The following is a 27,234-nucleotide window of genomic DNA, read 5'->3' as shown; positions in this document are numbered from 1 at the left end:
AAATTTTTCTGTGCGCCATATGAAAAAAACTGTGCAGCTGCTCCGCGGTGACACATTTGCGCCAAATCATAAAAAAATTACTGTGCGGCATTAAAATTTTTTTATTAAAATTCATTTTATTTGAAATTTATTTGAATTATGAATTTGGTAATATTTATAGAAATCAAATTAAATTTCATTACAAAAATCAATACAAAATCTTTTTCCTGTAAAATATGTTATAAACCATTAATTATAATAATTAATGTGGCACTTTTTTATCATAAGAAAAGGCAAAAAGAATCGACCAATTAAAAATTGAGTGAAATATATTAATTCATTTCTTATCTAATTCTATTCAAATTGATGGGTTTTGTGTTTTCTGATGTTATACTAAATCTTAAATAAAGACCCATTAAAATACCAATTAAAATGATAATTTCCAAAATAAAATGTCGAACCAATAATTCTATATTATCCTAATTAGCTAGTTTAATGTCATCGCGGACCACTTTAATCCCCTAAATAAACCCTATTTGATGATATTGACGATAGTTTAAGGTCAACTCTGACCGCAGTAGATAGAAATACTCTAAAATTTTATACACTTAAACTAAATACAATTCTGTGCTCACAATTAATAAATTCACTAGGTAAGTTCAGACACTACAGTGTATAATTTAAATCTTATAAATGGGAGAGAAAGAAATAAAATAGTTCGGAAAGTATTGGTTTTAATTAGTTTTCTAAATTCGGATATATTGGCCGCTATTGCCGGCTGAGGCAGCAAATATATCTTTTATTTTCGTTTAATTTATTTTATTTAAAAAAATTTCTTATTATTCACTTATTCATTTCACTAATTCATTTATTTATACTTAGTTTTATCCAATTTTTATTCTATTTGATTACACTTTCATTGGTTTCTCATTATTACAATTACATGAATTAATCGTTAACCAAATTTTAAAAGAATTAATCTGTATTACATGTCACCTCTATGTGGTAGTATGTTTTATTTTTAACTTTGTCTTTTCTCGGTCATTTTTCTCGGTTTGCTTTTTGTTTTTTTATTCCTTAATTAACTATTTTCTTAGATTTTAAAGTTCTAGTTCAACATTCTAGTAAGCGGTAAGTTTTATGTTTCAGTCATTTTGGTGTTCTTTGGATCTGGAAATTTAGCTAATCTTTTTTTTTTCGAGCTTTTACTTTTTTTGAATTTATTTCGTTTGAAATTAAAAATTTTTTTTTATTATACTCGGCTTTGTGTTATTTTTTTTTTATATGTGCTTTGCAATTACTTGCGCTTGTGCTTTTCATTTCAATTTTTTTTATTATACTTTGCTTTGTGCTATTATTTTTTTATATTGGGCTTGCAATTTCTTGTCTTGCCTTTATTGTACTTGGGTTTTTAATTTACTTTGGATTTTTAAATTTCATTTTAATTATTTTAATTGTACTTAGGATATTTATTATACTAGGTCTGGAATTTTTTTGATTTCATTTTTTATACTTGGACTTTATGACCTCATCTTTGATTTTGCTTTTATTTGCATTCAGTTTTTGATTTCATTTGTTGTACTTGGGATTTTTATATTTTGGCTGAAATTCTTAATTTTTTTATGTTTCGGTTTTTATGACTTGATTTTTGTTTTCGTTTTATTGTTTTTATTGTATACTTAAGAATTTTTTTATTTAATTTTTACTTGAACTTTTATGATATTGTATTTTATATTTGTTATATCATGTATTTCATCACTATTATTAATAAATTAAATAAATACTATACTATAAAAAGTTGGATTTAATAAATAAAATGTATTAATATTAAGTATTTTACTTTCTATAAATCCTTTGGCTTTAATCTTTTTTATGATTTTTATAACAATGTAATTTAAAAATTTGGTTTCAATAAAATTGAAAAAATTAGCCAATCAAAAAATTCCGTAAAATCACATGACCATGTCTAATTAAATAAATTTTCCCTTATCTGTTATAGTAAAAATGTAAAAATGTAATAAAATTTTTTATTTTTTTTATTTTATTTTTTATTTTTATATTTTTATTTTATTTTTTATGGATATTCATTTAAAGAATATTGACGTTTTAATCCTTCTCCTTCGACAATCTCTAAAGGTTTCAAATACCTTCTCTTCATAAATTTATAAACTTCAACAAATATTTCAAATATGATTACAGCTCCAACTATTAACCCCCATTCATATCCAATACCTAATTGCTTGAATACTTTGGAATTTAATCTAATAATAAAGAAGGAAAACAGAGGAAAAAGGAAAATTAAAAAAAAAATCTCATAGAAAAATAAATAAATAAATAATAAGACTTTTTTTTACTTACTCAGGAATATAGAAAGTTGGAATGGCTGTTAGTAAACCACCAAATACGGACCAAAATAGTATCTTATTATCATATAATTTCATTGTCCAAATAGGATCTCTTAATGACCGACAATTATATGCATGAATTAATAAAATATAAGTAAATGTGGCGAATGTAGTTCCTCTAGCACGATAAATTTGATGACACGCAATTTCTAATGCTATTGGATCACATGTAGGATCATTTGGAGCACATTCTTGTCCATATGGTGAAGAATTACAATTTTGCCCAAGATTTCCATTTCCTATAGCATATATTACGATAACGAAATTTGCTAATGACAATCCACCTAAAACAATTCCATAATAAATCATATCAATTATCACTTCCCATGTGAAAAGTCCACCTTTTGAGCGTGGTGGATACCTCATAATGTCACCAGATGCACGTTCAACGCCTAATCCCATAGCTGGCGGCGAACTTGTAACCATATTTAAGAAAAGAATTTGTAAGGGTGACATAGGATTAACTGATATACCATCGCTATCAATGAAAGAGAGTCCAATAATTAATGTAACAATTTCACCGGCATTTCCTTTATTAAAAAAAAAAGCAGTATTAATAGAGAATTCTTCAATGAAAATGAACAAATTAAATTAAATACCGCAACTTACCGCTCAATAAATGTAAAATAAATTTTTGGATATTGCTAAAAATTCGACGTCCCTCAGCAATTGCATTGACAATTGTTGCAAAATTATCGTCAGAAAGTACAATATCACTAGCTTGTTTAGCTACGTCACTACCACCTAATCCCATAGCAATTCCGACATCGGCTTTCTTCAAACTGGGTGAATCTATAATTTTTTATTAAAAAGTTAAATAACAAATTTATTTTTTTCTAAAAATAAATATTCATTATTTACCATTTACTCCATCACCGGTCATAGCAACGTATTTATTTCGTCGATGTAAAGCATCAATCATTTTTACTTTTGTATCCGGGATACATCTAGCAATAACTTTTGGAAGTTCTGAAAGATTGTCTACTTCTGCATCAGAAAGTGCATCAAACTGTGCGGCAGTCATTACAAGTTGTGAATTAAATTTCCCTTCATTTTCTAATTCAGGAGACCATAAAAGAGGAAGAATACCAATCTCTTTTGCAATGGCAGAAGCAGTAGTAGGATGGTCACCTAATAATAAACAAAGTGTTAATTTATATATTTATTCATTCATTCATTCATTTATTTTAATAAAAAAGACAAAATACCAGTTAACATATGAACTTCAATTCCGGCACCAAAACATCTTTGAATGGCAGCTTTGGATTCGGGTCGCGGTGGATCATAAATACCAACCAAACCCAAGAAGATCATATCAGTGTCAGCTTTTTCACGTGTCCATTTTGATATTTCAATATCTGATTTAATAACTCGACGGTATGCCAATGATAACACACGCTATGTAATAATAATATATTTTATTTTAGTTTCTTTGAATTAAAATTTCAGTTAAATACTGATATTTCTTTCTCTTTTGATAATTACCATCCCTTTGCTTGCAAGTTTTTCCAATTCGTTATATAATTCAGGTCCAAACTTTTCTCGATCAAGATTTACTTCGTTTTCACCAAATTGTATTTTTGTACATTGGTTTAAAACAGATTCTGTTGCGCCTTTAAGGAAAACATAATATGCGTCCGTAGATTTTTCTTTACATACAACAGACATACGTTTCAATTCAGTGTCAAACGCATATTCTTGAACTAATTCAAATTTGAATGGTTCTGCTGTGAGGACTGGTTTTGATAGTCCAGCTTTATGAGCGAAAACTTGAAGAGCTGACTAAAAACAAAAGAAAAAATATATATATGTCAAACTAATTCTGTGAAAAAATTATATTAATTTCTTTTTTCATATATTTACCTCGGTTGGATCTCCAATTGCATGCCATTCATCATCGCCTTTGCCTTTTTTAATGACGGCCATATTACAAAGTGCTGAAGCTTGAACTAAACGTGTAAAAGCATATCTCATGTTGTCCGAAGTAACTTCTTCATCCTCAACTTCAATTTCTGAAGTTTCATTTGTTCCATTTGTTCCACACCGATAAATTTTCCCTTCGGGACTAAACCCATTTCTACCTGAAATTCTATAAAGACCATCACCTGGAAGCCAAGCATCAGTTGCAATCATTTTACTCTGTGTTAGTGTTCCAGTTTTGTCAGAACAAATATTTGTAACTGATCCTAAAGCTTCTAAAGCATTTAATTTACGGACAATAGCATAATTTTTAGCCATTTGTCGTACACCAAAAGCCATAGTTAATGTAATCTATAATAAATTAATGAGTATTAATAAATTATTTTGATAATTCTTTTATTTGACTTCTTAATTAATTCAAAAGTTAAATTCTTACCACAGCAACAAGTCCTTCAGGAATGACAGAGATACCAAGTGAAATTGCATAGATGACAACTTCATTGTTTACTAACCATTTATTTACACCGAATACTATAATAGCTAAAATAATCGCTAATCCGAATAATGCATAAGCAAGAATTTCCAATCTATTAATCGATTAAATTAAAATTAACATTTTATCTTTTTAATTAATTAAATGTTAATATCATTATAAGAAATATTTATACTTTTTTTGTAAAGGAGTTCGCGTTACAACAGAAGTGGAAGCCAATGTTTTTGCAATTTTACCGATTTCAGTTTTCATGCCAATATTAACAGCAATACCTTTACCACGTCCTTTAGTTACAGTCGTACTTGAAAATACCATATCAATACGATCGCCCAAGGGTTTATCATGATCTTCAATTTCATTAACCCTAAAGAAAAAAAAATTAATGATATTAATAAATAATGAACAAATTTTTAAATAAAAATATACAAAAAATAAATTATTTAAATTACGATTTAGCAACTGGAATGGATTCTCCAGTTAATAGTGCTTCATCCACTTCTAAATTAAATACTTCAAAAAGACGAGCATCGGCACCGATAACATCACCCTCTTCAAATACGATAATATCACCCTAATTATAATTGATTGAAAATCATGTGATTCAGTACAAATGAAATATGGAAAATGATCAGCTCATCGGGTGTCACTTGTACTTACAATTACAATGTCTCTGGTTGAAACGGAGATCAATGAATCGCCCCTAATTACTCTTGTAGTCGGAGAAGCCATTCTGCGCAAAGATTCCATAGTTTTCTCTGCACTATATTCTTGAGTGAATCCAATTAGCGTGTTTGTTACAGCAACAAAAGCGATGACAGCTGATAAAAAAAAAATTGGTTAAAAAAAATTTAAGAAGTTACATATAAGTTTATATAATTAAACACGAACCTCCTTCTACATAATCCTTAAATACAAATGAAATGACCATTGCAATAACCAAGACCAACGTTAGAGCATTTACAATTTGTCTGTATAAAACAGCAAAAACGCTAACGTTGCCTTGACCTGATAATTCGTTAAAACCATATAATTCAAGCCTTTGCGCAGCTTCTTGCGGCGTAAGACCATCATCAATGTCAGTTTTTGTATGTATGGATACCTGATTAACAGGTAGTGTATGGTAAGGTGCAGGAGGAACTGGAAATGTAGGCAAATTCTTCTTTTTAAAAAAGCCCATTTTCTTTATTAACTTTTTTTTTATTGTCTAATTTTAAGCGAAAACTGTGGGTATTTTATAGTTTTCGACGAAATTGATATTACTTTAATGTTCGGATAATACCGGAAAAGATCGATGTTCGGAAATGATACTATTTTAGGTTGTGACGTAAAAATTCTTTTTTGATTTCCACAAACTAACCAAAATAAGCCGTCTTTAAAGTCGGGCACTGCACGGTCCCGTTACACTACCATTTCGGAGACAGGTATGACAAGGCGTATCGACCCTATTCGTTTCTTAGAATATTCCGGTATAATAACAAAACTCCAATACCTTTGTTAACGGATGTGATACAATTACTCATTCGGCAATCGGAACGGGTAAAAGAATAACCATTTTAAATAAACTTTCATGTTTCGTTCATTTTGGCGCAGAAGAATCCGAAGAAATTTCTATTTAGGCGTTAATTTCTCATTATTTGATAAATCGATAGGCAATTTTTTTTTCCGTGAGATAAAATTATCCTGATTATAACAAAGAAATAATAAATATTCATTACACAAAATTATATTATTCGATCATGGCGTTTTTTTTTCCGTTTAATTGGGCGGATCTATTTTACCTTTTTAACGTGTCAATTTTTGTGTAAAATTTCGCAAGCTAAATAAAATTTTCTATATATGGAAAGGGAAAGTCATCAATCATTACATTGTTTTATTGTTTTTTTGATTTTTTTTGATTAGGCACAAAATGTTTTCGGAAAAAGTCGTAAAAATTTAAGTAATCATAATTTTTTCATCTAATACCTTCTCTTATTTGTAATATAATTCTTATTTTAATAAAATTGATAATCATCAATTATTATTATGCACATGCGAAAAAAAAATCGAATGTTCTTTTCACTTTAAAATTTAATAAATTTAATAAATTTAATAAATTATTATTTTGTTAATAATGAGTCATGCAGAACAGTTTATTTTATTAATAGATTCTTTATCGGTTACAGTTTAATTTGGTTAAGCCGAACTGAGCTGCGGTTTATCAGTTCAAATGAGTGAACCAAACTGGGAACTGATTCAAAACATCATCGATTTTCATAATACTATACATATATAATGTACATACAGTATATATATTTAATATATGTTAAGTTGGAATTATACGATTTTTTTATACACATACGATTTTATAATTATATTATTATTTTTTTTTTAATAAAATTGTTTTCTATAAAAAAAACAATTTTTGTGTTATATTATTATTATTTTTTTTGTAATAAAATTGTTTTCTAAAAAAAGAAAAAATTTTGTGAAATTGGTCCAGTTATTATTAAAAATCATCAAAACCACTAACTACACCACAAAATATTTAAATATTATCAAAAATTGAACGCCAAATTAATTTTTCTGGGGTATTTCTATTGTCGTTCGCAGGTTTGTCATTTCTCGAAATATCCGATCAATTTGCGTCTACCCTTCGTGGTTTGTACTATTTAAACCATTTTTTTCGTCAGTAATTCGGAAGGTTTGGATTCTAGTCGCAAGTTTGCAAGCATTATCGAGTTCGGAATATCCAATTTGGCTGCCTGGAAACTTTACGCTTCACTGCAATTATCTAAATTAAATGGTAATGATTTTGTGAATCATTATTTATTTATTTATGTATTTTATTACAATTCACTTTAAATATCTTAAAATTGTTTAAATTTTATTTTCTTTAAATATTTAAATTAGCAAATTAAATATTATTTCAATTAGATAATTATGATAATTTATTAGAATAATGACTTTGCCGATTAATTTTTATCCAGATATTTATAAATCACCGTTTTGTTGATTTATTATATGGTACCATATGATTTATAGTTTGATTTCGTCTTTAGTGGTACCAATATTATAAAAATTTGGACTTTATCACTTTGAAAGACGAAACATTTTGACCCCGAATTTTTGGTATAACCCTTGGGCAGATTATCAGATTATTAATAATGTCCATTAAGAATTTATAATTTTTTAATTGGGTGAATAATGTATCGATCAAAATGATAGGTAGTTTGCTAGATAAATCTAATAGTTTACAAGAGGATTGTAAAGTGGATGATTTTTAATATATAATAAATGTCCATAGATTTTACACTTTAAGCTAAGATTTCAAAATCTTGTAAATAGTTTTTATGGTAATTTAGCAAAAAAACTAAATAGAATCAATACTTTTTTTAGAGTAAACTTGTGACGGGACCGTCAAAGGTCTGGAGCGAGCTTCATTTCGTGGTTTAGTATATTTCTAGATTTAGAGATGCGATCCGAAATCTTTCTATCTGAATAACTCGCTTAAATCCGATCCGAACCAGATAACGGATAATTTTCTGGAGGCATCATCCGTCCATAACGGATAAATCCGGATTAGTCCGTCAACTATTCCGTTATCCGTTATTATACGTTACTAACGTTAGTATATAATAGTAAGAGAACAATGCCGTTTAAAAAATCGCAATGGTAGAGTCACATGAAATTAATGGCAAAGCACTACCAATGTCCCTAGATATTAACTTTAGATATCCGAATATCCGTAATCGGATATAAAATAGTACAATTTAATACAATACGGATGTCGGATAAATTGAATGTTTTCAATCCGTGACGAATTATCTACAGGTATCCGAATCGCATCTCTCAATCTAGATAATGTTACATTTTAATTATAATTAAATAAACTTTATAAATCGAACTGAAAAGTTTATATTCATGATTCCTTGCAAATGAAATAAAGAATATAATGAATAAATTAATAAATAAAAGGAGTTTAATATTTATTTTTTTTAGTATGATATATTTTACTATATTTTATTATATTCAATAAATCCCGATTATATATATATAGGTCAGGGGATGTCGGCACACATTTACTATTAGTTCTACTCATTTCTTCAGGGCCGGCACTATGTAATGCTGGTCGGCATTATCCACAAATGGAAGGGATTTACGTGATTTTGGCTAGGACCTGACCTTTCTATGTATAGCTCGGGGTCCGGCTTAATTTAAAGTCTAATGGCGTTCAGATATTAAAGATAAAACAGTTAATAAATGAATATTTAAAATCATTATTCTAACTTCCGGTACCTTTATTAAAAGAAGTTCATGGTATAATTACCTTAAATTGTTGTATTCATGATACTGAAAATTGAGTTTTTTTTTGCTTATATAACCGAGATCACTAATCACGAGCGCGAACAGACGAATATTGCAAAAGTTCTCCGCTCCGTTTTGGCAATAAATGAATTTAATAATTACAGTAGTACATTTTTTTTGCTTTTTCCTAATAAATTCTAGGTTATATTATAAAGGATTTCCTAAAAACAAAATATAATCAATTTGTCTAATTATACAGTATGTACATTTTTACGTCCAAAGTTTATGTATTCTTCAGTGCAACGTTAATAAATATCACGTTGGGGTGGTAGATATACTAATTAGACCAAAATATATGTATAGTCTTATAATCCAGATTTTTTTTACTATGCTAGTTTTTAATTACTGAATTCGGAATAGTGTTAGGAAAATTATACAGGGTATCCGGATTTTTGGATACTAACATTTAAATTATTTATTGACGGTATTATACATTTTGAAATATAAACTTCATATTATTTATTTAAAAATTTGTGATGGCCATTTGCCCATTAAAAATCCGAAATCTTTAAAATTTAAGAAATCATGTTATATTAACTTTTAAGAAATACTAGAAATACAAACAGATACACAATACTATATGCTTATTGCAGTTCTTTTTAAGAAAATCAAACTATTTTATGAAAGAGATGGTGTTTTAGAATGTTTTTGCAGAATTCAGAGCGAAAAATGAGGAGAAGAATCCAAAGTTGTGAAAGTTTAAAAAATATCAAATTTAATTGAAAGTTTATTATAAAAAACTAATTTTAAGCTTAATATGTTGATCACGAAAATAATAAACTTTATACCACACCAATATCACGTGACGTGGAATTTTTAACTCCAGTGATCAGCATAAAATTTATCGTCACGTGCCTTTTTTATGGCATTTAACCGATTTAACCGTGTTAAGAGTGGCGTCAAATAATCGGTAATATGGTCACGCGAAATTGTTGTTACATTTCTGATGAACATAAAGTTGTCCAAATATGATAAAGTTGAGTTATTAAGTTTACGGGGTACGTACTGTACATTAGAGTTTGGAATCGATTAAGGTTAATCGATTAATTAATCGACTAAGACGGTTAATCGATTAAGGTATCTCAAAAATCGGTTAATCGATTAAAATTATCAACCCATAATTCTGGTCAAATTATCTAATGGGCCCAGAGCTGTGAATTTTGGTCACGTGTTCTTCGAACTTGGAAGAATTTGTATTAATTTTTTAATGATAATAATAATAAATAACACTTTCCTATAACTAAATGTATGATCAAAAACAATTTGGTGCAATCTGCGGTCAAAAAAAAAAAAATTTTTAATATTTTAATATTAATCGATTATTAATCGATTAGGGCCCTTGGTTAATCGATTATTAATCGGTTAAGGTTTTTTTGGTCGGTTCCAACCTCTACTGTACATAACGACAAATTCTATTTTAAAATATCATACTGGGGATTTTTTTTTACAACATATCTTGTTAACATATTATTACATATCGATTTGCATATTTCAGGGGTCAAATAGGTAGTGTTACATAAATCATGATACATATTCAAAAAGGAAATAAAATTGTCGATTGTGACAGGAACAAAACGGGGTTAAATCAAATTTTGCTAGTAAATAGTCCTTCGCTAACGCTTCGGACAAAAAATAAATAAATTTCATTACAGTATAAAATAAAAATTAAATAACAAAATAAAAATTTTCTTTAGAATTTAATATAAATAGTAAATAAAATAACAGTTAACCAGTAATAGCTTGTACCCATAGAACAGCCTAAAACAGCACCTTTTTCATCCAATAGTTGTAATAGCAGATTTTTCACATTTTATGAATATTGGAATTGATTCAACGAAAAAAACGCCATATTACATGAAATATGACCAAAAGTGTCATTAAAAACTTTACACTAGATCTTTCTATCTCGGCATTGTTCCTTTGTTACATCAGTACATCATTATTGAAATTAAATTGGTTGCATGCATAATAACTTAATTAGGAAATCAATATGACAGATAGATTGTACTACTGCATATCAGATCATTATTTGCATAAAAAAAATTTTTCGTAAAGTAGTACATACCCCTTATAAATCATCTGATAAAAAAATTATGGGACAAAATCGCAAAAGTATCGGACTTGACCCGCGACGCGGTGCTAACTTGACCCTCCTGCATGCACGTTGTCGATCCTATTCATGGAGTATTGTAAAATATATGTGATCGACAACGTGCATGCAGCGGGTCAAGATGACACCCCAGAAGGGTCAAGTCCGATACTTTTGCGACAAAATCGGACAATGTTGTCCTGTAATCGTCCTGTAATTATAAATTTATAATCACTCGGAAATCACAATGTACACAGAATACTGAAAACTGCGATAATGTTTATAATCTAAAAAAAAAAAGCTTACATTTGTGCGAATTTATAAATAGATTGAATTCACTTTTTTACGTAAAATGTTTTATTTAACTTCATTGATGGAAAAAATAATTTCTTGTCTTGAATTTCATTTATTCATCAATATGTATAGTTACTATAGAATTTAATTAGACTTTTTAATGATGATTTAAAAATAACTTCTATTTATTTAGATAATTGATCACAACATTTTCGTACAATAAATCTTTAATCAAATGGAGTACCACAGTACTAATTGATGTACTTTATCACTAGCCTTGATAGAGAATACTTTTTATTATTACAAAATAGTTAGTACTACCGTTATAAAAATTTAAAAAAATTATAAACTTATGAAAAACTTTCATAAAATTAATATTTTTTTTTTTTTTGTAAAAAATTATAAATTTTCACGTCAAAGTATGAAGAAGTATTAATTTTTTTTTAATATCAGATATGTCACAACACGACGTAGCGATTATTTATAGAATTTTCGAATATTTATACTGTTTCTGAATAATTAATATTAAGAAAAGCAAACATTGGGTATTACTTTTAATACGAGTTGATAAATTTTTAATTATTTTGAACAAAATTTATTTATTACACATACATGAGTTACAATTAGCAGAATGTTAACAAAAATTAAACAAAATAAATAAATATCATTTATATAGTATATTAAAATAAATAAATAACAAAGTAAATTTAATATAAATAGCAAATAAAAAGAAATTATTTGAAACTAATTTTTAACAATTAGCCAGTAACGGTACCCATGGCACAGCCCAAAACAGCACCCGTTTCACTTAAAATCGAAACTACAATAGAGTATGTTCCAGATAAACTAGCAGATATTGCAACTGTTTCAACTATACTGAAAGATGTGACGGGACACGTCATTCCAGGTACAGTACAAATGTCGTTAACAATGGGATCGCCTATTTGATTGCCAGTAGTATCAAGCCCTTGGACAACCATTTTGGCGCCCGGGTTAATACCACTATCTACAGTTCCAGTAACGGTAAAAATACAATTTTGTCCAGGAACAGGAGGATCAGGTTGAAGCGATACAGTAATTGGAAATGGAGATCCCGTAAAACATGGACCGAACGTAGTAGCTCTTTTATCGAGTTGATAGTATGGAATAGCATTGACCATTGAAAGCGTAGTCAATAAAGCGACGAGAAAAATAAGATGTTGTTTCATGATTTCTTTGATGAATGTTATTATCAGAGGTAAATATTAATTCAAAGTAATTGATTTCAATTGCTTGATATCAGAGTGAGTTTGAATCTCTGCCTTTTTATAAGAAAAAAAAGTAAAAGTTTGTGCATCATCTTTGTCCTTAAACGGTATTTATTCTCTTTTTAAAATTCATTCATACGAATAACGAAAATGCACATCATGGTAATGTGTGGCGTAACGCATTGAAGTACCATAAAAGTCAAGGCGCTTGATAAATTAGTAGACTTTAATTGATTGTTCCTTTTTTGGAATGTAATGAATCATGTAATGGAATTTAATCTCCAATAAATTAAAATAGAAAAAATGAGTATCCTATTGTTCCGCAAAGTTTTGATTTGAAAATTGATGGACTTAGGAAGTTTCCCAATTTCTTTTTAACCATTTCAACAATCGGAGTATCAGAGTTTGATTGAAATCTGCATCTAAAAAGTTTAAAAACTTTTTACACAAACGTAAATATTGTGTCACAGTATTGATATAAGCGTTATTAAAATTTCATTCACACGAAGTCAAGGTATAATGTGCAACAAATAATATGTGATGCATTAGAGTACCACAAAATTCAGAGGTGCTTAACTTTTTTTTTTTATTGGTTATAGTATGAAGAATTTTTAATTTTCACATCCCAATTTAGTGTAACAATTATAAGCATTAGTAAATTAAAATAGAAGTGAGAATTTTATTGTTCTGTTAATTTTTGATGTAAAAATTATTTTCTTTTTAAGCTATTTTTAATTAAGTATTCCTTGAGCAATCGGAATATTAGAGATTAATTAAAATTTTGTACCTAATAAATTTAAAACTTGTAAATATTGTGTTACAGTATTAATATGACCGTTATTCATTCTTTTTTTTCTTTTTTTAAAACATTTCATTCACACGAATAAGAACAGAAATGAACGACATGATATATCGTGTGACAAATAAGGTGTGGCACTGTGGCGCAATGCAATAAAGTACCATAAAAGTCAAGGCGCTTAATCATTTAGAATTTTTTTAGTTGCAATCAGAGTATTAGTGATTGATTAAATTTGCCCTAAAAATTTTTTAAAACTTCTCACACGAACGTGAATATTGTGTCACAGTATTAATATATAAGCGTTATTCATTCTCACACGAATTTGAACGTCATGGGATAATGTGTAACAAACAATGTGTGGCGTAATGCATTAAAGTATCATAAAAGTCAAGAGCGCTTAATAAATTAGTAGACTTTTTATTTATTGATACTTTTTTGGAATGTAATGAATATAATGTGAAGAATTTTTAATTTTCACATTCAATTATAAGCCTTAGTAAATTAAAATAGAAAAAATAGGTATTTCATTGTTCCGTTAAGATTTGATATGGAAATTGATAGACTTGTAAAAGAACGAATAAGCTATTTTTAATGAGCAATCGGAGTATTCGGAGTTTGATTAAATTTATTTGCGCCTAAAAACTTACACAAACGTAAATAGTAATATAACGCGTAAAAATATTTTTTTATAATTTCAGTATAATTTACCGATTAATCCAATTAAAAATTATGAATATCGGTATTACCCGATCATTTAAAAATAATCAATGAAAAAAAAAAAATCCTAACCAAAAGAGTCATTACGATGTACATCACTATTAAAATTAGGTTGAAATTAAGTTACATATATAACTTAATTAAGAAGTTTAACATGGAATATTCTCTGAACACAAGATAGAGGATAATCTGCATACCAGATTTTTTTTTGCAGGAACTTTAAAAAAAAAAAAATCCCCAAAAAATTACTTGCTATTGTTTTACAATTGTGAGAATTTAAAAAATTTAATTTTATAAATTTATTTTTATTTTATGTCACAGATTCATACGCCTTTAGTAATGACTGTAATGTTCACATGGTTTATTTATTTATTTATTTACTTAATTTTATAAATATGATGAACTTTTTTTTCTATTTAATGAGAAAAGGAGAGAGTTGAAAAATGCAAGGATCGGCTTACGCGGATCATAATCGAGTAACGAAGAACCGGATAAAAAAATTACCGAAGTTCCGGTAGCGCCGATTATTACAAGAAAGCTGTAATGAATTTAGGTAATGAGAAATATCAGAATGATATTCTATAATATACCAGCTAGATGGAAGAGGAAGAAATTATTGCGTTGCAACAGGATTAAACTAAACTTTAAATTAATATAACAATAAAATTTTTGTTTTATATTTAGATAAATTAGACCTTATATAATATTATCTCATTTTTTTATTTTAAATAAAAAAAATATATTTATTCTAACTAAAAAAAAATCATATAAAGCAAATTTATTCAATAAAAAAAATTTTTTTTTTTTTTGATTATATCGCCGATCCAAACCTAAGAACGAAAAAAAGAAAAATATAAAATCACGGTTATCGTAAGACGACAGCGTAAATCGATCACTGATCTAGATCTAAGCCCAAAAGACAAAATAAATAACATACCTATACATATAAAAGTTAATAAAATTAATAAAAACAAAAAATATGTATAAAAATAAAAAAATTACATAATAAAAATATTAGTATAGATTATTATAAAGAGAAAAAAACCGGAATGAAAAATATTAAAATAAAAATTCAGTTTTAAAAAAAATTGGAAAGAAAAAAGACCAAAAAAAAATAATATTAAGAAAAAAGATCCAGTCTAAAAAAAAAAGACCGAAAAAGAATATTTTATATCTGCTGCGGCCGATCGCATCATCCTTTCGTTGTATTAGCGATGAAAATCTCTCAGATTGGCCATCGAAACGTACACATAACCGAAGTCAATCAAATTATTCAAAACCATAACAGATAATAATTACGGAATAGATCAGGCGCAGACGAATCACACTCAAAATTAAGTGAAACTAAATAATGTATATGCTTTATGAATTTATTCAGTTGTCGCGGAGTGCTAAAAAAACTAGATTTTAGGATTTATCATCCTTACCATCATAATGCTTCTTTTCATGTTTCTTGGTAAAAAAAATTATATTTAAATTATTAGATTAATCAAATAAATATTACAATTATTCACGACAATTTCAAAGAGCAGATCGAACTTTTCGTTAATTATGGTGAAACTTTCATCCATGTTTTATCCATAATTTCAATTTTATATATTATCAGATATTTTTTGGATTTTCTAGATTAAAACAAGATATCAAAGTAAGCTATTTTATGCAATACAAATTGTAATTTTCACGGGAGATAATAGTTCCTTCGATTTTTCTGTATTCTAACAACCCGATAAATTTGTGAAATTCACTTAGTTCAAGATAAGTTACACATCCCTATAAAAAAATTGGATACGTTTCTTATAAAGTTTTTATACGTTTTTTTCCCCTTAGAAATAACGTATCATAATAGGATACGGAAAAATGCACAATTCCGTATCACTAAAAAATATGGTTTGGATACGGAATTTGCACGGGATTTACATGGAATTTACATGATTTGATCACTGATTTTATCACGAAATTTATACGATTTGGTCACTGAATTTACTATTTGTATTACAGTTTACTATAATTGTATTTACATAAATCTAATTTTACTTTATTAAATTAAATAAAAAAATAAAAAATAAACAAAGTACAAATACATTATGAAAATTCCCTCATTATTAAAACCACCTATTGCAACCAAAATTATCTATGAGTTCAGGTTCATTTGGAGTCAAACAACCTAAAAGAACAAAAAAAAAAGATTGGAAACAAAACCCCCATATAGTATCTGCAATCGTCCAAGTCACCAAAGGTCAGCATTCCTACAAAAAAAGAAAGAGAACTCCAGAATGTCTGACCTACATAAAAGAAAAGAATTATGAGACGTCTAATGAAAAAGAAACCAAAACAACAAAATAAATCCAAAACTGACCTACAAAAAAAGAAGACTCTGAAGCAACAAAACTGAAACAACCTACAAAAAGAAAAGAATCTGAACCCAACTTACAAAAAAACAAGAAAATTTGAACTGACCTAAAAAAAGAAAAAAATCCTGAATCATCATACAAAAAAAAACTGATCTACAAAAAAGAAAAAAGAAACTGAATATTCTCACAAAAAAAAATCTGCTGGTCTATGAAATTAAATATAAATAAAAAAGAAAGGGAAATAAAGAATAAACAAAAAAAAACATTTTTTTAAAAAGAGGGGTAACGAAGTTAGGAAAGTTAAAAAAAAATTTTTTTTTAAAGGGAGGACGTCAAAGTTAGAAAGATAAAAAATTTTTTATAAAGAGGAAATAGAAATAGAAAGAAATTTTTTTTTAAAAAAAAAAGAGTGGGAATAAAAGAAAAAATTTTTTTTCAAAGGAGTGACGAAAAAAAAATTTCAAAGAAGAGTGACGAAAAAAAAATTTTTTTTAAAGTGAGGTACGAAAAAAAAAATTATTTTTAAAAGGGGGTGACGAAGAAAGAAAAATTTAGAAAAAATAACAAAAATAAGACAAGAGAAAGAGAAAGGAAAGGAAAGACAGAAAAGACAGAAAGGAAGATCGGAAGATCAAACTCATCAAAGTAAGGGTTTATATAAAAAACAAAAAACGTATCATAACAAAACAATAAACAATCATGTGATCTCGTGTTATGATACGGATTTTTGTAAAATTATCTTCTAAAAATATTTTAAAGTTTAAAAATTCCGTATACATTCCGTATGATTAATTTTTTCTGTATACATTTCTTATACTTAAAAAATGTTCAAAAATGAATTGCTTATTAAATATACGGAATTTGTATACGGATTACGGAATCTATAGAAACGTACAAAAAATGTATACAAAACGTATCCTTTCCGTATAAATATTTCTTATAGGGCATAATTTACATAATTTAAGAATTTTAGATAAAATTTTTGGGTTTATAATTAATTTCACATAAAATAAATAAATACGAATACATCTAAATCAAAAAAAGATTAATTTTACCGAACTGACAAAACATCATAAACAGTATTTGGACATAATATAATAATATATGTCGTCATGAAATTAGTAATAAAGTATCAGTTGATACCCACCATAAGGGGTGATCCTGGATACTAGCCTGCTACTTCCTGTCTGAGTGGTCACTACAAAGTATACCACTTGGGGTTCACAACTGTACTATCGGTGCTGGGTAATCCCGATGGGTGATGTCCTCATACATGGTGCTGTCTATCTGAGGAATTAAGTAGTCGGTAGTATGGTTGCCCTTGGGGATGATAGGATACTAGGCGGACCTGCCCTATAGACGGGTGGATTGGAAAGCCTTGGCCGTAAACTTCTAGCAAAGTAATAAAGTATCAGTAGTTTGTTTTTTTAAGTTCATTTTCGGAATTATCTTCACTTTCAGAATTGGCTTCACTTTCAAAAGTTTCATGAGTTTTTATTTACATATTTGTTTTTTAGCTAGTTATTGTAATTTTAGTCATTAACTTTAAGCCCGACTGCCCGAGATTTTGTAGTTAATTTTCCAAGATCAAAAGACGATCCTAATTTTGGACAAATTATAATTCCGGCCAGAATTAATTAAGTCACGTGCAACCGCTTGCCGAAATTTCAGCCGTCCGAACGCTCTATTACATTAATAAAATTTTTAAATATTTTAGATGCTAATGTTATTACATATTCATGCTTAATATCGAATTTAGTGTAAATTTTCTGTCTAAATTTTAAATAAATAGCAATTTATTTCAAAACTTCTCCAACAAATCTGTTGTTTTTACTTCTGTAATTAGACTTCTAAATTTAATATGACAAGTCAACTATACCATTTAGCACAAACGAAGTCTACAATTCCTATCTAATACATAAAATTTTTTTACATGACAAAAATAATGTATGTTTACATGAAAAAGTAATTCCACTGGAGATCTCTGCTATTAAATCAAATATAATATGGAAGGGTAGATATTATAGTCATGGTTAAAGATTTCATATTACGAATATCATATCAATTAGATGTCGATCAATTTTTTACATAAAAATGATTTTAATAATTAAGTTTTCAAATTCGTACAAGTGTTATCAATTGCAAAAAATGATGTGATAATGTAATACTCTGTCCTGTGTCAGATATTTTCATATTAATTTCCTAATTAAGTTAATAAGTTATACACACAACCCTAATTTCGATAGTGATGTGCTGATGTAACAAAACAAAACATTGCCTGGAAGAAAGTTCTTTGTGTATTACATATTGTAATGACACTTTTGGTAATATTAATTTATAATTTCGATCAGTTTCAATATTCCAATTTTTGGGGGTTGATTATAAATTGCAAATTTTACGTAATTACATATTATGAAGGAATACATATTATGAAGGAATGAAATAAGTAACTGAACAAGTTATTTCAAATATTGTAACACAATATTTACGTTTGTGTAAGATTTTTTATACCTTTTTAGCGGGGTGACGAAAACAAGTACAGTATGGAATCCTATGTATGTATGTATGGTGACCTATGTATGTACAGTATGTATGGTGGCCTATGTATAGTATATTACTATTGTGATAACTATACCGTATGAAAATTAACACCATACATACCATACATTGACCACCATACATACATACATAGGATTCCATACTGTACTTGTTTTCTATATAATCCTTTTTAGCGCTAGTATCAATCAATCTCCGATACTCCGATTGTTCAATTTAAAATTTTACTTGAGAAAATGAGAAAATCTCCATTTCTATTGAAGAAATCATTTCCCTTTTTAAAATTTTGAGAGAGCATAATTATTTATGGTGACTAATTATTTTCTACACGTTAATTTCTATTTTTATTTTAGTTTTTTACTTCAAATCACAGGGGTGATCATCACCGTTGGCCAGAATTATCAATTTTTACCGGCACTATATTTTTTTAATGCTGGTCGATCATCATAATTTCAGTCACCGGTGCCCGGTGATAGTTAGAAAAATTCTTTATTTTTTATGACATTAAATTAATAATTGACTTTTACCTTATAAAAAATTTTTCAGAAAAATAATCACATGTCTAAGTTTCTTCGGAATAAAAAACTAGAAAAATGATCATTTATCGGAGTTTTTACCAGAATTTTTTTTATAGGAATTATGGTGCATATATTAATTAAATAGCAAGCACGCCATACTTTGTCACGAAATCTTTAAAATAGAATGAGTACAATTAAGGCAAAGATGATTCACTTTTTTTCTTATAAAAAGGCAGAGATTCAAACTCACTCTGATATCAAGCAATTGAAATCAATTACTTTGAATTAATATTCACCTCTGAACATTCATCAAAGAAATCATGAAACAACATCTTATTTTTCTCGTCGCTTTATTGACTACACTTTCAATGGTCAATGCTATTCCATACTATCAACTCGATAAAAGAGCTACTACGTTCGGTCCATGTTTTACGGGATCTCCATTTCCAATTACTGTATCGCTACAACCTGATCCTCCTGTTCCTGGACAAAATTGTATTTTTACCGTTACTGGAACTGTAGATAGTGGTATTAACCCGGGCGCCAAAATGGTTGTCCAAGGGCTTGATACTACTGGCAATCAAATAGGCGATCCCATTGTTAACGACATTTGTACTGTACCTGGAATAACGTGTCCCGTCACATCTTTCAGTATAGTTGAAACAGTTGCAATATCTGCTAGTTTATCTGGAACATACTCTATTGTAGTTTCGATTTTAAGTGAAACGGGTGCTGTTTTGGGCTGTTCCATGGGTACTGTTACTGGTTAATTGTTAAAGTTTATTTCGAATAATTTCTTTTTATTTACTATTTATATTAAATTCTAAAGAAAATTTTTCTTGCTATTTATTTTTATTTTATACTGAAATGAAATTTATTTACTTATTTATTCTTGTTAACTTTCTTTTAATCGTTAACTCACATATGATGTAATAAATAAAATTGTCCATCATAATTTAAAAAATAATCTATCGTATTAAAAGTGATGACAAATGTTAACTATTACTAATATACGCTAAAAAGAAAAATAGAATTGATAAAAATGAATATAAATATAATCTTGTCGTTAAATCAGATATATACGTTTCGTTATACAAAGTATACGCCCAATTATTCAAATTACTTTCTTGCTTTTCTTAATAATTCAACTTCAGTAAAAAGGAAATTCAATAAATAATCACTACGGTACTATATTGTAACATTAATATTTAACATTGTGTCAAAAATTAAATCTTCGGAATATTTATATTTTAGACGTAAAAATGCATAGCATCTTTTATGTTATCATTATTACTAGGAAATGGAAACCGTTGCAAGTCCTGCAAGTCCGGAGCAAAAAAAAAGAGAAACACACGTGATTGATCATTTTTCATAGTACGCACTTCGTTCCGGACAATAAATCTGCAAAGAAAAAAAAAGCAAATAAAATTGTTAAACTATTTAGTAGATTATTGTTTCATTTTTAATTTATTTATTGATATTTATTATTAATTTTATTCATTTTACTGAGATAAATATATTTATAAGTTAATGTTTTTAGGTACTATCTGATGAAATAAAGTACGTCAGAACCAGAATAATATGGACATTTCTTTTTCTTTTTTTTTTAAGTTAGTAATGCATTTATTAATTACTTAATCCTACTCTATCTAAATGATCTAAACAACTAATAATCTAAATTCTAATTGTTGAATCCTAAAAAAAAAATTTTGTTTGTCATATTACTAAACTAAAAGTATTTTAATATTTTTTTGGTTTTTTTTTAATATTTTTCCCATGTTTTCTATCTTTTCTATCTTTTCTAAGATACTTATTACACCCTTTCATTGTTATAATTAAACTAAAATTGATATTAACAAAAAACAAAATATATCTAAAAAAAAAAGGAAACAAAGTAAAAATTTATACATTAAAAATTAAAGCCCACTTAATCCGCGTCTTGACGGAAACGTTTTCGAAATCGATTGAAAATTCTCCACTCAATCGCGTATTTTCAACCCTTTTCCAACGCAAATAAAATGATCCTCAATTCTAAATTTGTTTAATTGATTGATAAAGAATGATAAATTAATTGTTCATTCGCTATCGGAGTCGTCCCTATTTCCTTGATTTGTCGCTACACGTTTCTTGTTTTCGTTAATCTTGTCCATTTCCTCATCTTTATCGTATTTTCGTTGATCATCTCAATTCTCATGCTGAATTCGTCACTCAATTTGTTATAATTTCATGTTCTTCTTTACTTCTAGGTACAATTGAGATAATATGGGCATTTCTAAATCGCACCAGCATTAGAAAATATTAACGGGCAGAGTTTCATTACATTTTTAATTCTACCCAAAATTTCCCCTAATTCTGGTAAGGTGACAATCACCAGAGGTGATATTTCATAAAAGATTACATATCATGTGATATCTTAATAAGTTACTGAATGTTGATTATTTACACTGAACACAAACAAACAAATAAATACAAGTAAACATTCATGTGAATAATATCATATTATTCATGTGAATGATATCATATTATTCATGCATACATTACTAAAATATGGGTATGCGTTTTATAAAAGAAGAAATGATTTTTTTTTTATTTTTGTTTTGGTTTAAAATGCATGGTCCAATACTACCAACATTTCTGAAAAAGCAATAAGTACAAAGCAAATAATAATTTTAACAAAATTAGATATTGCTTATTAAAGCTTAATTTCAAAGTGAAATTGTAAGAAATACACTATTGGATTAATAATTTTAAATAATGATTCGAAAGCTATTTCTGAACGACAATAATTCTAGTTAAGTTTAAAATTCCGGCCTGAATTTTATGAGATTGTTCTGTAACAAAATATTTAGAAATTTTTTTGTTCCGGCTGGCAATTTCGTCCGCAAATTCTACGGTTTCTACTTTAATGACTTTTAAGAAAAAATTTGCTTGGTTCAGTATAACGAGTACATATTTTTATGGACTCATTATATTTTTCTACATGTGACCAGTTTCAAGTTGTTTTTCTGTCATTTAAATTTTTTTATCTTAACCATTTGTACAAAAAAAATTTGCATAGCGGATAAATAAATTATCCGAAAAGTCTGGTCACTCTTTAAAATGTTACACAACATGATGTAATAAACAACTTAATTACCTGAATTCGTGTACTTTATAATCATGCTTAAACTTCAATAAAAATTGGATTTTGATTGGACTGCTGTTAATTAGAAATTGATTTCAATGTTTTAAAAATTTATTTATATAGAAAAAGTGGTTTTGTAGTAAAGATGCATAGAACGAAAGTTTTTGATATGGAAGAATTGTACAAGTCGATATCACGATTATCACGCGTATCATGTGATTTAAATGTCGGTCAAGTGAATTCATTCTATTTATAAATTAAATTATCCAATGTAAACTTTTTTTAGACTATAGAACAATAATTAGCTAATGTAATTCTTTTCCAAAAAAAAAAAAAAAAATTAAAGATTCCTATGCCATTGTAAATTTGTAATTTTTTTACGAAAAGTTTTTTAAAAAAATTCCTATGCAAATTCCGATGTACAAGTAATACAGATTATCCGCTAACTTTGTATTAGAGAAAATTCCATGTTAATTTCCTAATTAAGTTATATATACTTACTTCAACCTAATTTCAATAGTGATGTAATAAAAGAAGTGCCTAGAACAAATTTTTTGAGGAAGTTCTCTATGTACAGTAATGACTCTTTTGGTCATATTATTAAATATGTGGCGTTTTTCGTTGGGAATTTCGGATCACTTCCAATATTCTAATTTTTAATTAATTACAAATATAAAAGTAAATTTTACCAAAATTACATAAATGCGGGTTTAAAATAAATAAATATTGTAATACAATATTCAAACATTTGCGTAAAAGTTTTTATAACTTTTTTGGAGTCAATCCCCGATATTCCGATTGTACAATAAAAATTTTGAACATTTTCTGCATGTTAACGATTTTAATTTCCTATTTTATATATATTCTACTAAGCATCTTGACTTTTATGGTGCACATATATTATTGAATAGTAAATTTACGCCACACTTTATTTTTTCTTGCACCATGGCGTTAGGCTGTTGCATGAGTACTATTACTGGTTAATTGTTAGTTTATTTCAAATAATTTTTTTTATTTACTACTTATATTAAATTCTAAAGAAAATTTTATACTGTAATGAAATTTATTTATTTGTTTAATTCTTGTTAACATTCTTTTAATTGTTGTATAATAAATAAAATTGTTCATCATAATTAAAAAATCTATTAAATCTTTACTCTTTAAAATGTAATAGTTATGCAATTCGATCAATATTCGATTCGAAGAATATTATTTAGAAAAGTTATTTCGAGTGGATCAATAAAATTATTATTATTTTTTTTTTTTCAATGAAACTCAAAAGTCCAATCTATTATTTCATAAGAGTCTCATAATTTTTTTTATTAACTAATAACTTGGCTTTTGGGCTACAGTTCATATATATATGAAATTGATGACGATTGGTATCATATACACGTGAGCCACGTGATTACGGTGATCTAATAACCATTCTTTATAATAAAATTTTCTAGATTCTCCAACATTTGTTATTTAGTTTAAATCATTTTATTTTATGGAATAAAATAATTAAAATTTTAAATAAAAAGGAGGGGAAGTAAAAAAAAAATGAATTTAAATTTATTCATATATGAATCAGTATAATGTAATGTGTTTAATAATGACAAAATGAAAGATTATTATGAGGTGGAGCGAGAAGTCTATAGTACAGTATATAATAAAATAAGAAAATAAGAATACATTTATAAATCATTATTAATCGCTGTTCCTTAGTAGTTATATTTTTAAAAGTGCGAATGCTTGAGACATACTGTACGCTGATTAATTACTTTTGCATGAGAAAAAAAAATTACGTCATAGTAATTGATTTTTTTTTTCAAAAAAAAAACTTTTTTTCCTAATTTATAACCATGTCCGAGTTTGGTAAGGAAAAATGTTAATTTTTTTATAAAGTTTTTATGATTACGTATTAAATAAAATGGTTATATTTTAGAATTCTTTGGCTAAGATTTGACGTTCATTCATCTTGAGTTTTATAACCTATTATAAGTTCCCAACATAATTATACCCAATATATTTATATATAAGTTTCCTTAAAAAATTCGGAGCCTTTAAAGATTTCTGGTACAATTAAAGTATTACTCCATATACATATCTCATTATTTGATGATTTATTACTTTACAATACAGCTTGTGATAATAAATCTTCAATTCCATATTAATATCCATAAATATCATTTGAATTAATAATATGCTTACACTATGGAATTGTCAAGTCTAAAATTTAAAATATATTCCCCTTCTGAAAATGTTTATTTCGCGTAATATTTGTAAGATCTTTTGTAGATACTTGCGCGTATCTCATTACTAATATATAATCCTCTATTTCAGGATCTTTTACAAGGCAATAAGTTTTAATGATATAACGGTATAACAATTATATTTTTTAAGTAACGTTGATTTTAACTATTTAAAGATTAAATTTATTTAATAAAAAAAACGTGGGAACTGATAAGGTCGTCTTTTTAAGCTACCTAACATGCAAATACTGTACGCTTTTTTAGTGCCTTTTTAGTCCTAAAAAAAAATTCTTTCATTATCAAGATCAATGGAGATTTTAATAGTGCTCTCATTATTGTCATACCGTAATTACATATTAAAACATGTAAATATGGAAGGATGGTGTTGATTGTATTATATATTTTAAATTTTAACCACTTTCCTCATTTTTGGTTTGATAGTATATGATAAAAGTGATAAAATTACTCCAAGCCAATTCTTTAACCACAACTTGTGGAGGATAGAACGTGATCAAAATCATCACCAGAATCATGTACTGTATATGTCATGTGATTTATAATTTCGTTTTGTAATTCTGGCCAAATTTTATAATTTCGGCCTAAAATTTTATTTTTTTCATCGGGTTTTTTGAAAATCAGTGGGAAGCGAGGTTATGTTAAAAGAAATCTTAAGTTGAAATGGCCTTACAAATATTTAAAAACTTCAAGTTTGTGATCAGACTATTAATTCAAGGCTCTAGTTAGGAGAAATCATGAAAACTTAAGGATTCGACGCTAACTAACCAAAATTTTTTTTTTTTTAATAATTTCCTATAATCTTTATTAATTCATTGCCATTATCTGTAATATTATTCAATAAAACTAGATTTGATTACATTATTGGATTTACTGTAAGTGAAATATTAATCGTAAAACGAAGAACAAAATATTGTATTGTACTGTATATATGATAACATACTGTATATACGGATGGACCTAATTCAATTCAGATAATAGCACTAATATTGATAACAAGGAATTCCGTAAGATACAATGCTAAATATAAAAACACAAACAGAACAACAAAATTGTATACTGAAGTTAGTTATACTGACTAGAATATTTGCGAGTCCATTCCCTAGCATTAGCTTCATAACGATTACGATCGTTATTATACAAATGAGATACTGCGGGCACTAACAAACATTCTAAATTGTTATTAAATTTTCTTTAGTTGAAATCAATTTAGTTTAATGACAAACAAGGATAAATGTGAATGATAATATAACGTATACCTTGATCGGGTTCAGTCAACAATGTACAGATTGTAACGAGTACTTGATAAAATAAAAGATTCATTTATTTATTATTATTATTTTTTTTTTGTATAAAAAAATTTCAACAATTCTTCTTATTACCCTTCGATATGGTAATTGCTGGCGACCATTGGTCCCCTAAAATATTCACACAGCAGCTACATATACTTCCATTATTGTTGATATTCGGATGGAATATTCTTGTTGTAAAGTTAACCTAGTATGAAACAGTATATGAGCAAGTACGTAATTAAAATACAAATAACCATATAAACAAATATACCTTTGGTGGTTTAAACGGATAATCTGTAGGAAAATGAATAGCAAGGAAAAATACACCACCTGAGTATGGGGAACCAGGCTAATGAAAAATTATAGGTGATAACAATTTGCCGTACGTCTCTCTACGCAGATAAAGTCACATAATAGGCTATTGATTAATTGATTTAGCCAGTAATACTTACAGGTCCCATAATTGTTGCTTGCCAATGAAAAAGATCATCATCAATAGGACCAGCACTGCAAGTCGACAATAAGTATTGTCCTGAATCATGCAATTCCTAATAATATATATATATAGAATAATAAAAAAAAAGATGAATAAGTTAAATAAATTACGGTAATAAAATTTTTGTCCAAAATCCGATAGTGAAAAATATAAGAAATTTAAATTAATTATATCTCATAATTTACTTTACTGATTCTTTTAAGTGACATTTCGTTATTTAGTAACTGAAGAAAGTAAAAAAGAATTTTAATTTTAGTAAAACGTGTTACTTAAGTTAATTAACACATGTTGTACGCCCATCAATTTAATAAATCCTAAAAAGAATTTTTTACTACCAAGATCAACAAAATATTTTTTT

At 27.3% G+C, this 27,234-nt stretch overlaps 4 protein-coding genes across 4 annotated transcripts; 1 reads left to right on the top strand and 3 right to left on the bottom strand.

Annotated features, from left to right (window-relative positions):
* Window positions 1–2,053: 2,053 nt before the first annotated feature.
* Window positions 2,054–5,974, bottom strand: OCT59_001691 (uncharacterized protein; the record flags this gene model as incomplete). The annotated part of the gene is made up of 12 exons (XM_066144004.1): window positions 2,054–2,240; window positions 2,338–2,914; window positions 2,994–3,176; window positions 3,246–3,515; window positions 3,593–3,782; window positions 3,870–4,166; window positions 4,248–4,655; window positions 4,741–4,891; window positions 4,973–5,161; window positions 5,247–5,368; window positions 5,455–5,615; window positions 5,686–5,974. 12 exons carry the CDS (start codon window positions 5,972–5,974, stop codon window positions 2,054–2,056), a joined length of 3,024 nt encoding a protein of 1,007 aa, XP_065995209.1.
* A 6,106-nt stretch (window positions 5,975–12,080) lies between these two features.
* Window positions 12,081–12,801, bottom strand: OCT59_001690 (uncharacterized protein). The gene has a single exon (XM_025316002.2). It carries the CDS (start codon window positions 12,730–12,732, stop codon window positions 12,283–12,285), a length of 450 nt encoding a protein of 149 aa, XP_025181494.1. The 5' UTR covers window positions 12,733–12,801; the 3' UTR covers window positions 12,081–12,282.
* A 7,231-nt stretch (window positions 12,802–20,032) lies between these two features.
* OCT59_001689 (uncharacterized protein) lies at window positions 20,033–20,675 on the top strand (the record flags this gene model as incomplete). The annotated part of the gene is made up of 1 exon (XM_025316003.2): window positions 20,033–20,675. The coding sequence occupies one exon, from the start codon at window positions 20,033–20,035 to the stop codon at window positions 20,480–20,482; it is 450 nt and encodes a 149-aa protein (XP_025181495.1). The 3' UTR covers window positions 20,483–20,675.
* Window positions 20,676–26,048: 5,373 nt separating this feature from the next.
* OCT59_001688 (Ubiquitin-conjugating enzyme E2 4) lies at window positions 26,049–27,085 on the bottom strand (the record flags this gene model as incomplete). Its single annotated transcript, XM_025316004.2, has 7 exons — window positions 26,049–26,071; window positions 26,168–26,260; window positions 26,348–26,389; window positions 26,471–26,585; window positions 26,652–26,729; window positions 26,833–26,928; window positions 27,062–27,085. 7 exons carry the CDS (start codon window positions 27,083–27,085, stop codon window positions 26,049–26,051), a joined length of 471 nt encoding a protein of 156 aa, XP_025181496.2.
* Between the last annotated feature and the right edge of the window lie 149 nt (window positions 27,086–27,234).

This window comes from Rhizophagus irregularis, chromosome 10 (genome assembly GCF_026210795.1).
Source record: "Rhizophagus irregularis chromosome 10, complete sequence".
NCBI classification, from domain to species: domain Eukaryota; kingdom Fungi; phylum Glomeromycota; class Glomeromycetes; order Glomerales; family Glomeraceae; genus Rhizophagus; species Rhizophagus irregularis.
Note: the sequence above shows the minus strand (reverse complement) of the source record. Positions and strands in the feature narration are given on the sequence as shown.